This window comes from Tiliqua scincoides, chromosome 4 (assembly GCF_035046505.1).
Source record: "Tiliqua scincoides isolate rTilSci1 chromosome 4, rTilSci1.hap2, whole genome shotgun sequence".
NCBI classification, from domain to species: domain Eukaryota; kingdom Metazoa; phylum Chordata; class Lepidosauria; order Squamata; family Scincidae; genus Tiliqua; species Tiliqua scincoides.
This window is the reverse complement of record NC_089824.1, coordinates 117019261-117031389: the sequence shown is the minus strand read 5'-3', so window position 1 is coordinate 117031389 and position 12129 is coordinate 117019261. Positions and strand designations below refer to the sequence as shown.

The following is a 12129-nucleotide window of genomic DNA, read 5'->3' as shown; positions in this document are numbered from 1 at the left end:
CCTGGTTCATCATCCTTTTTTATTTTCTTTGTGTTGATTTTATAAGCTCACAGGGCAGAAACTAGAACAGCACAAAGCTCAGCAAGCCAAAAATTTAGTGATGACATCACTGAACATCAGGAGACAGTGAAACAATGACCTGTAATGCTTTGCAACTGTCAAATAGGTTCATGAATCAGCACAGACCACTTAAAGCGGTGGTTCCCAACTTTAGGAGCCCGTGGACCACAGAGACAAAAATTGGAATTAGCGTGAACCACATGCAACTAGGGCTTCCAAGCTGAATTTTATCATGGGGAACAATGTCCTTTGGGACCCTTCCCAAAGGGGAGGGGATAGGATGAAACAGTCAGGGAGGGTGGTGACAGGGATGGACAGAACAGGGATAGGGAGGGCAGGGGAAGGGTTGCAACAGCACGAAGAGTCTTTGAAGCACTGTCTACTGTGCTTCCCAATGTGGAGCCCAAGTCTACCTACCCATACAGTGTCAGCAATTAGACACAGTAAAACAGAAAACCACACACACACTCCTAAGTCTAAAAATTTTTAAATATAAAAAATCATTGCAGAAAATCAGATCATCATATTTAGGTTCACACTAGAATGGAAAGTGTTCTGTGCGTACCAAAACGTACTTCCACAGCTGTGTCCTTGATATGCTCCTTCATAAGCAGATCCACAAGCCAAAGGAGCTAATATAGCAGGCCAGTCTCCTCCCAGATTTGACAGAGTCCAGGAGTGTCATGTAAGCATTCCTTGGCCCAGTACATACGGCATGCAACAGCCATAGCCACTGTGCACTCATCATCCCACGTGGGCAGCAAGTCCCAATGAGATTGGAAAATATAAAAGATTCCAGAAAATTTCTGAGGTCCCCCCCTTTAGCTCCTGGGCCCCCTTTTGACCTGGGGCCTAGGTACAAATTACACCTGTACCCTTTCATGGGCCCTGCAAGCAACCCCCACTCCTTCACACACAAAAACAATTAAATTTGTAATAATCATAGATTTATTAGAGTTTATATGTATTATTTACAGTGATGATTTATGGGTTGCTGCCCTCTCTGGTGGTCCATGGGGGAACACACTGGAAGTGATCCCCAGACCATAGGTTGAGAACCAGTGACTTAGAGGGAAAGGTGGCATGGACCTGTCCTTTTTACTTTATGTAAAGCACCATGTACATTGATGGCTCTATAAATAATAAAACAAGCTATCAAGTCTAATAACACTTTAACACACTGCATTCGTTCTTCCCCAAATGGATTAAGATCCCCATGCGCAAAGCATATATGGTTATGATAAAGTACTTACAGATCTTGTTCCACTTTTTTGTCCAATGCATACTCCAAATCCGTTACTAGCATTTTCTGATACAAGTCCTGCAAAGCCTGTCTGGATGTCCAGGCTTCAGCTGGACCCAGCTTTGAATCTGAGTAACAAGAGTAAACATTTGTTAAAACATCATTACAATTAAATCTTTACTACTCCTTCCTTATGAGAGGATGAACATCTCTACTACATCACTACAGGCAGCTGAGAACAGTCAACCCATAAAGAAAGATCTGGGCTTTATATCAAGCAGATAGAATGTGGATGAGTTAGGTACTACCAACACAGATTTGCTTACTCTGCAATCCAGATAACATTATCCTAGCACAGAGGTTCCTTGGATATAGTTTTGTGGGTTAGGCTGGCACTTAGTTTTTGAGGTTGAGAAGAGGGGCTAGGTTCTGTATTCAGTCAAAACAACAGGATTTACAGAATCTAGTTCATGCAATGCAATAGCACTCGTAGAAAGGAGATCACCTAAGTTTCTGACAGCTGTGTGATGAAAGATGAGTTACCTGTCATGTCAGCCTTCAGGACTTCTGCCTGCCTGCAAGTGGAAAGCATAATAAATATTGTTACAACCAACAAGATCTGATTAAGGGAAACATACAAGTACACTCAGACTTTAAAGTGTCAGTTCCCTGCAGACAAAGTGCAGCTTATCTGAATTTCAATATGCAAGAACAATGTTTTGGTGCTACTAGGGTTCTAAACTGAACAAGCCTGTTGAGCATTTCCTGTAAAATACTTTATGCTCAATCTCATATGCAATCTCACCACCCGAATGATGCATTTATAATTTACTGAGATAACCTAACAAGGAAAATCTAATTAGCTATTTTGTCAAAAAATAAGCTAGTCAGAATTAGTGGCTTCTGACCTTTATCATCAGTCCATTAAACATCTGTAGGACTACCTATAATCAGTTTCACAATCTTACAACAGTTCATATACTCAGCAAGATTTCTGCCACAACTCCAGTCCAAGGATTAATTTCCTTTCACTTTATTGCAATCATACAAATGCACTGGAAAGAATATGCACATTGCCAAAACAGACTGTGATTTTTCAAATGAATTTTACACATCCCTGTTTCAATCTCCAGTTTGGCTGCCACTACTCTACTTGGTACTTTTAGCTTTGTAATCTGTAAGCCACCTTGAGAAAATTGTGTCTTTTAAGGCAGGATACAACTGTCAAAATAAATGCATTTTGTCAGGCTAAAAAAAGGTTTATATGCACAAGTCTGCAAGAGTCTCTCTTGAAAGAAGGGAACAGAAAATTCAAAGTAGCAATGAACTGTGTATGGACCCCCCGTATCCACGGATTCATTTATCTACATATCGGATCTGCAGGGCCCCCATGCGCAAACCTCTACCACGACCTATGCCGGGCTCAAACTGAGCCCAGCAGTTTAAAAAACGCAACTTCCGGTTTAACGAAGAAAATTGGAAGCGACATTTTAAATGTCTTATAAGGCATTAAAAACATCACTTCCGTTTTTTCTGAAAAACCAGAAATCATGTGTTTTTGCCTCCAAGGCTCAGACTGAGTCCGGCACAGACATCTGTGCACTCAGACAAACCTCCGAAGAGAAGGGGAGGGTGCGGGGTGTATGGCTGTATATGTGGTTTCACTTAACTGCGGGGGGGGTTGGAACCCCTACAGATATGGGGACATACCTGTATTAGCATCCCCCCATTCTATATCAGCCTCTTTCATGAGTTACTGCAGCATGAAGACAGACCAGGCTGAGATTACAGACTATGGGGAAAAACCGTATATACTCGCCTATAGATCGAAAAATTTATGCCTAAAATGGAGCCTGAGATCCTGACTTATACCCAGGTAAATGCAGTGAATGAAGCAGCGTCCTCTAGGAGCTTCTGGAGGCTCAGCAGCTGTCTGGTGAAGTTGGGGGGGGGGGGTGGAAATGGGTTGAGAAGCAGGAAGCAGGTGGGGAAAAAGCAGAATTTTTACCAGTAATTACGGTATTCAGAGGCAGCCATTTTAGCCTATTCTCCAGACAGGAAGAGAAGTGAAGGCGCTTCTGGGAACTGTAGTCTGTATGGGCTGCTGCTATGGAATGCAGCACATGCTCCCACAAAGCCTCCCCACAATTCCTAGAAACCCCTTTGTCTCCCTTCCAGTTTGGAGAAGGGAAATGCCTCCTTCATTTGCTGCTGCCTCTGAACATTCCTGGCAAGTCATTTGCAAAGAATTCCCTCCCCCCCCCCCCAAGTTTAGGGGTCTGGTTTTTAAAAACCCAGGATGTGATCCTCATTTCCATCTGAAACAAAGTCCCAGGCTGCAATGCACCAGTACATAAGACTAACACCCATGGAAAGCAGGGAGTCTGCTTCTGAGTAAAGAGGGTTGAAACTGTGCGCACCTCAGTCCTTGTTGCTCGTCTCCCTGCTGTGAACTAAACTGCACACTCCCAATTACATGTTTTATGTTGCATGTCATATGTAGAGTCTCTGGCTTAACATGCCAGGCACCTTAAAGAAGGATTTGACTGATGGTTCTACTGGTATGTTGCTTACAAGCACAACACTTACTCTGACAGTGTTTACACAAATGTTGTGAAGACCAGAATTTTAAAAGTTAATGAACAAAAATGCATCTTATGATCTTTTATTGTATTGTTAATAAATTAGAAACTGTACAGTTTTTAGGCAACACTTACTGGAAGGTTATTTTTCTGGATCTGGTCTCGGGTAAAATCAGATAAAATTATAGTCAGACCCCCCTAAGTTTAAGCCCCGACTTATCCGAGGGTCACAGAAAATTCTATGATTTGGGGTCCAAAACCTGCCCTTGACTTGTCTGTGAGATCGACTTATAGGCGGGTGTCTGTGGTGAGTTCTGGGTGGGCTTCAAAACAAGGTCGCCTACATGCTAATAAAATCACAATTCTGCAAAGGAATGGTGCATTGTCAAACAGATAATTCTCTGGTTATGCCAAATGTGCTTGTCAAGAATTACCAAGGAAAAATAGCTCAGATGTGACCTACAATCTCCCCCCAAATGCACACCACTAGTAATGTCTGCCATTTTAATCAAGCCCTATAAATTTGGTCACTATGAGCAATCACGAACCTCTACCTGGTGCCACTTCTCCAATTACAGTGTAGACTGCACAATAGTCAAGGAGGATGACTTCTTGATTACACAATAGTTAAGGATTCCATTCCTTCTGGAATCTACTTGTGATACAGGAGCAGAACCATAGCAAAGTAGTGCTTCCAAATCCTACAGGTGATCCACAAGATTACCATATTCCATACTGAAAATCAGAGAGAGATCTCTTTCTTCAGTGAAGATCATGAAGCAGACCCAAAATGCAGCCAACAAACAGACGGAAATAGACCAAGAAAGTGTTTCATCCAGGAAAGTTTGGAGCTGCCAAGTTACCATCCATTTGACTACTGTGACTAGAAAGGAAGAGTTAGAAACCATCCTAAAGATTGGTAGTTCTCAAACTTCTCAGGGGTTTTACTCCCCACAGGAGGCATGGGGAGCCTTGCACAGGGCCTGGCACAGCCTCGCACAGGGTTTTTTGAAGCGTAGAATGTTCAAAAGGAGCTATCATAAAGCACTTTCCAGTTGCATTTGCAAACACCAAGTGCTTTGCGATTGCTCAGTTTCAACATTCTAAGCATCAGGGAGCCCTCCACAGGGTTGCATGAGGCTCCCAGTACCTCTGCAGCTTGCAGTAGCCCTCCATGAGTATAAGCAACTCGCTTACGCCCCCGTTAGCAACATAATCCTGCTGATTGCTTTGCTGCCCTCAACCCCCCACCGGCCCCTTAAAGGGTCCAGGGAATCTTTACACAACATGTACAGTGCAGGTACAGGTTGTAAGTTCCGTTTTCTGCTCTGTGGTATGCCCCAGTACAGACGCTACTGAAAAATGTCAAAGAGGGCAAAGTGACCAACTCCATTCTGGTGAGGAGGGTGTTGGCCCCCATCTTAGGCTACTTTAGTTAGAATCCAAAAGAATTATCAGGCAAGGTAGCACTTAGTTTAGCTAGTGAGTACCTCCTCCCAAACAAAGGGACTATCTATCCTGGAATCCCTGCTCTTCAATCTGCTAAGTGTGTGGGAACAGACTGCAGTTAGATAGTGAAAGAAAGAGACTTTGTATACTCTTTTGCACTGCTCTTAATTACATACATTCAACAATCACTCATGAGCGTCCCCTCTGTTCTCACAGAGCTAAGACCCAAGTTTACTGCAGAGCTGCTAGAAATGGTGTCTTTGGTAGCCATTTTCATTTGCTGGTGTGCCACAAATGGTCTGCAGGTGTGCTGCGGGAGTTTGGGGGAGGGTCATTTATTAGTAGGGTCATTGGGGGATGTGAGCCCCCCACCAACAGCATGATGTGCCTTGTCAATTGTCAAAAAATGATGGTGTGCCTTGACAATTTTAGTACCTTGTCAGAGTGCCGTGAGACGAAAAAGGTTGAAAATCACTGGTCTAGGGAGATAAACCTGAGCAACAATGGAGGAATATTATGAAAAATTCAATCAAACATGGGATTGGAGAACTATTCTATAGTAGTGATAGCAGCAAAAAAAGGGTTACTTCCTTGCCACCATCATATTCACAGAGAGCCATTCAAAAGGACTGTTCAATGTCCATTATACTTTAGTGGATTTAAAAGAGGGCACCTTGGTAACCCACTGTGACTTTACTAAGTAAGTACTTTGCAGATAAGAACTTTCATCTGCAAGAGCTTAAACTCAACTTTGATGGTTTAAAGGGACATTCCCTCCACACCCATTTGTCCAGTTGTTTTAGATTCTTTTCAGCATATGCAGCCTCAGGACATGGACTAAATTCCTGTGAGCCTGAGAACACCCACGTGCACGCTCGACCCTTGCCTGTTCTGGCATGGCAACAGTTCAACCTCTGTTGAACAAAATCCTCCCTAGATCCCACTGTATATTTCTGACTGGATCCCAATCTTTCTTTTTGGAAAGGTACTCAAGTGTGCAGTGGTGAAACAAATTCTCTCAACCCATTTTAATCTGAGTTTTGACCTGAATTTGGAACCAGAGCTGCTTTGGTCACTCAATGGATGATCTATGCCAGGAAGTGGATAAGAGTGCATCTCTGCTGGTTCTGTTGAATCTCTCAGAGCGCTTTGGTACCAATGACCATGACAGCCTTTTACTGTTTACTTACTGTTATCCATTCCTTCCTGCAGGGTACTTTCCAGAAGGTGGTGCTGGCCTTTGGAGTTCTATCTTGTTCCCCATGCTTTTAAACACTTACGTGAAACTGCTGAGGGAGGTCACTTGGGAGACTAGAGTTGGCTGTCACCAGTATATGGATAACACCCAACTCTACCTCTCTCTTTTATCTTCAGTTAGGGAGACATTGGATGCTCTAAATCAGCATTTGGAGTCAGTAATGGGTTGGAAGAAGGCAAACAAGTTGAAATTGAATCTAGACAAGACAGAGGTACTGTTGGTCAACTTCTGACCCACTGGAAGAGCATAGGTCTACTCTGGATAAGGTTACTATCACAATAAAATTTTAGATCATAGGCTCAGTTATGACCAAGGAAGTTGGTTATGACCAAATCCCATTCATTTCACTGAGACTTAGTCATGACTAACTAAATTTAAGAGACAACCCAAGGAATTCTAACAGTAGTCAAACACATTGGGTGAATACAACCATTTATCAAATGATAACTTATGGCAGCAGGCACATGTTATCAGCTAACATGATAGCCTGTATTGTCTGTGAAATTCTTACTACACTTCCATATCTGATCAGAAACCTAGGGAGCAGGACTGTGAAATGATTTAGAGATGGGGAGGAAGAGAGAGAGATACACACCAAATTATCTGCTTTACCATTTACAAACAGATGGGTGGCCCAATCCTAAAGGCAGCACTGCAGCCACCGGAGATCTCCCCAGGGAGAAGAAGACTTTTGTCCCCTTCCCCCAGGGAAAGCTCCAAGCCCCACAATGGGGCTTCTCAAGTCTGTGCCAGCTATTTTGCCAGCACAGACTTGAGAAGCTCCATGTTGGGCCAACACAGAGCTCAGGATCCAGCAGAGCTCTGAGTCGCACACCTCCCAGCCCAGTTCCTCATCCTGTCCCATTCCACCCTGCCTTGGAATGCCCCCCCACTCCTGAGGCCCTCACTGCTTCCTAGACCTCTTACCTAGCTCCAAGCAGCATCCAGCCGGTGCTGGAACCAGTGCTGACTGGTGCTGGGCCAGCTCTGGTGTTGACTCTGCACAGGGTGTTGCAGGTGTGCCTTATGCACATACTGCCAGCACTAAAGAGTTTAGGACTGGGCTCTAAGTAAGGCCCATATAAACCCCATGAAGTATGTATTCACCCCAACTTCACTGCCCATTAAGACCTTATGTACCTATCAATTTAACTAGAACATTGTATAAATTTATTTGAAAAATTTTTATCCCTCCTTTCCCAGGCCAAAGCAACTGTCCAAGGTGGCTCACAAAGTTCCATAATTTTAGTAATTAAATTTAAGAACCAGAGGAATTCCAGTATTTCAAGATATCTATGAACTCGCATCTCTTTCTCAGGAATATTTATAGAAACTGTTGTACCCTTTAGAAGTCCACTTAAAATGGGAATCTCCACTCCTATTATGTAAACATTTTTATTCAACAGTACAGAAGTTCAAAAGCCTGCACTTCCTAAATATCTGACGATTAACCAGATAAAGCGCTTAGACTATTCGGAAGGAAAAGAAGTATACAAATCATTCAATCAAACAATTAAAATTGGATTTGTTGTATTTGGAATTGTAGCTATCCTAACTCTTTTCTAGAAACGTTTCATTTCCATTGAGTAAGATAGGACTACAGCATCTTACTGAACACAATGGGCACACTTTTGAGTAAAATAAATAACTGTTTTTAAACACCTCTACTTATTTCTTGGTTAACAGCTGTTGTGTTTTAAGAGAACATCTTATGTCATGCAAAATAAAATACATGAAACTATTTTAAACTGAGTTAGAAGAACAGCTATATTAGCTAGCAAAGCTACTCTGGACACAGATCTCAATGTTGTTTTGCTTCATCAAATGCAAACCTTCTTTTGCATATAGTTTTGTAAAGACAGTATTCAAAACATAGACAGACATGCCATGCTATGTTTGTGCACTTTCTCCTAAAAATAGTTTTAACCTTGACACTCAAACACCTGCTATCAGAGCTCCTGTCCCAGCCCTTGTTTCCTGGCAGCTGATACCTTCACCCCTACACACAACCTCCAATTTCAGCTCTTTACTTTGACCGTTCCTCCCACATTACTGGGACCACTAGGAGACAAAGTTATTTCCAGGGAGAAGCTTGTGATCATTTAGAATAGATTTCAAACTAAGAAGTTTCCTGAACCCCCTCCTGTTTCTCAAGAAACTAGAGGAAAACAGCACCATTTAGTGCCCAAACATGCAAAAGGGGAAGGAGCACTGGTTATCCAGAGTTTGAAAAGGTTCTGACCTTCATAATGCACTAACACTGAACAGAACTGGTATGCTAACTGGGTTAACTTTGTAATGGGACATTAAATTCTGGCACTCATGGGGATCAAGCAATGAGTTTGTGGGTAAGGACACATTGCTCCCTCCCCCATGGGTCGTCTACAATGTTCAATGTGTGTTCTCTGCACATGAAGACAGGCATTCCCTTAGCAGGGCTGGCTTCAGGGCCAATGGGACCCAAAGCTACTCATCAGGCTGATGTGGCAACTGCAGCTGTGTCAAGCCAGAAGCCTGTGGTGCTGGGTGCAAAGTATGGCATTCGGAAGTAGTTGGCAGTGACATAACGTCATTGCCAACTACTTCTGGGAGGCCCATTTCAGACCAAATAGTCCCAGGAGAAGGCGAGCAAACCCACACATTGCTCACAGAACTGATTTCCCAGGCTGCCAGATACAGCAGCAGCAAGAGATCTACCCACCGCCCCAGTGCAAGGGAGGAGCAGAGAATGGGGCCCAATGTCACAACATAGACCCCATTGCTCTAAGGCTGGTCCTGTCTCCTAGTATGAAATAAAAGCGGGCTTCCAACAAAGGCAATATTGCTTGTGCACACTCCTCACTTGGGTCAGTCATTTTGCATTTACTGAAGGGTACTGAAGTAAGTTGGTATTCCCAAAGCAGATGCAACAGCAGCCACAAGTAAATATCCATCTAATGCATCTACAGTGCATTCTATGTGCACTACAGCACATGTGTGGCAAGTATAGCAACCTATTTGCATGTAGCATTACCACAACATTGGCACACCCATTCATGCCACCAATCACTGGCATGTTAACCTTACATGTGGATAGGCAGAAGCATTTGGTAAGTGAATTTAAGCATGAGAGGGTGCACATGAAACATTTATGCAGGTAAATACTCCACCTGTGGTAAATGTTGGATTTCTTATTCCAAATGCTACAAAGTGGCAGGAAGAGACTAAGTATACACTTACAGTCTCATACCCTCACTAAGTTTTAAAGAACATATGGATTTCATAAGCAAGAAATGCACAGTATTTTCATCTTACAGGAGAACACAGAAGCAATAAGACAACTTTAAAAAAATGAAAGAAACCTACACCAGAAAAAAAATACACAGTGAAAATGACCAAGAAAAATGTGAGAAGGTAGTACTTTCAGAGAAGCTGAGCCATATTTGACTACCAAAATATAATGTCCGAAAGTTAATTAACAAGCCAGATGTATCCAGATAATCACTAAAGTTAGTTAAAAGGCAAGAAACATTGGTACTGATGCTAGAAGGCTATGCAAATACTTTTAGATGAAATGTAGTGTTAGGAAGCAAGAAAATCCCACTGATTAGATCAATTATTTGGTGGTTCATATTTTATATATTTTTCCATACAGGTATGTACTCATAAAACACTGAAATACACATCCGAGGACACAATCCTAAATAGGTCTACTCAGAAGTAAGTCCTATTTTGTTCAGTGGAGCTTACTCTCAGGAAAGTGTGGTTAGGATTGCAGCCTTATTCTGCTAACTGCCTCTCACTCCAAGTAGCTTTGTCATCATAGCACCATTCTAGCCAAGACTATTCATATGCTGTCTTCTAGAACTCTGCACCAATTATGCAAGTTGTCCTTGCATTTGGTTTTCTCTCCAAGAAAAAAGAAAACTAACTGAAAGAGCAAGGGAAGCACAGAAAGCGTGCTTGATGACTGCTTGGCTGTAGTGCCTAGAATGATTTGATGATGTAGGGCCAAAGAGACAAATCCTGTACCATCTTTTCCTGCTATGGAATGGAGTGGGGGAAGGGCTTCCTTGGCTCCTCAAGCTCCAAACCAACATGGAGAGGGATGAATTACCACAATTTTGGTGACCAAAAACCTATTTATCTCTCTCTCTCTCTCACTCACACACACACACACAAAATTCTCTCTTGACACTATTTGGTGAGGTCTATGGATTCTGAAAAAGAAAATCAATTCCCCATATACAAGCAGCAAACTGCAAGGACAGTATAACACATGGGGAATAGCATCATCAAATCTCTTTGGACAACCATATACATTAGATCAGGGATTCCCAAAATTTTCTGCACCCTGATGCTTCTGTTGGTGCTTAGGGAGACCCCAGAGGCCTCTTCCAAATTGACCCACTTGATTGGCATCTGAGAGCCTCAGAATGGCCTTCAGAAACAAATAAAAGCAACTTCTGGTTTTCTGAGGCAAATTGGATGTTAAATCTGAAAACTCGAAGTCACTTCCAGACACTTCTGCAAGCCATTCAGATGCCTGCAGAGGCCAACAGAATACGTCCCCAGACAAGAGCAACCCAGAAAGAGGCCTCTAAGGCCTCTGAGTAAGGCTTTGTGGCTGGCAGCATCACTGGGTCCGCACCCCTCCTTCCGAAATGGCTCCAATATAGAACCAAACAGTCCCAGGGGCAGGCAGGTGGGCCCTGGTTGCAATCCACCGCACATGAGCTCATGACTCACCAGTGGGTCGAAATCCACACTTTGGGATTAGATCATATCCTAAGAAAGTAAATTCTAACAAGCACAACTGAAATCAATGATTCAAGTTAAATTAGTCAAATTAGTTAAATTAGTCAATTAGTCAAAACTAATTCCCATTAATTTCAATTTGACTTGGGAAACCCACTTCGAAAAGTCTTTTATGCACACAGACCAGTATGAAAGGAATCTACACTTTCAACAGATATAAGAATCACACCTGTTGCTTCTCTGCTATACATAGAGGTGGTAAGTGAATTTTTCAGGAGAGAGAAAAAAAGTGGTCACATGTTTAATCTTCCCTGCAACATTTTTGACCAGCCAAAATTCCCAGAAGTTTTTATATCATCTGGAGAAGGAAGTTGCTAGTGTACAGCTCCAAGCACACAGCTCTCCCCACCATTTCTTACCTGCAAATCACCACATGCCCTTTAGCAACAGAGAGAGCCATAAGACCCATATTCTGGCACTTGGGATTATAGACTGCTCTGCATGCCACCACATAAACAACAAAGCAGGAAAGAACATATGCAAACAACATCTGCCACTGGCAAATGGCTAACACCATCATTTACAGGAGACAACATCCAGACCTTTGCTGTAACAGTGCACTATAGGTGGAAGGGACCCTTCTGGGTTGTTGTGAATGGATACAAGGTGTGTGCTGGTTTCTGTGTGTTCAAGAGTACATCCCTACCTTTATTCCATTGTTTTGTATGAGAAAAAATTCTCCTCCAAGTTCAGTGTAGGGCAGTGTTTCTCAAACTGTGGTCGGGACCCACCAGGTGGGT

General features: G+C 42.7%; 1 protein-coding gene across 3 annotated transcripts in view; it reads right to left on the bottom strand.

The window, feature by feature from the left end:
• SMG7 (SMG7 nonsense mediated mRNA decay factor) overlaps positions 1 to 12129 on the bottom strand; it is a 75090-nt gene that overhangs the window by 53553 nt on the left and 9408 nt on the right. For all 3 annotated transcript variants that reach the window (XM_066626385.1, XM_066626386.1, XM_066626387.1), the window contains 2 exons: positions 1847 to 1878; positions 1314 to 1431 (listed from right to left, as the gene is read on the bottom strand). In XM_066626385.1, coding sequence (XP_066482482.1) covers positions 1314 to 1431; positions 1847 to 1878 — 150 coding nt within the window. The remainder of the gene's footprint in view (positions 1 to 1313; positions 1432 to 1846; positions 1879 to 12129) is intronic.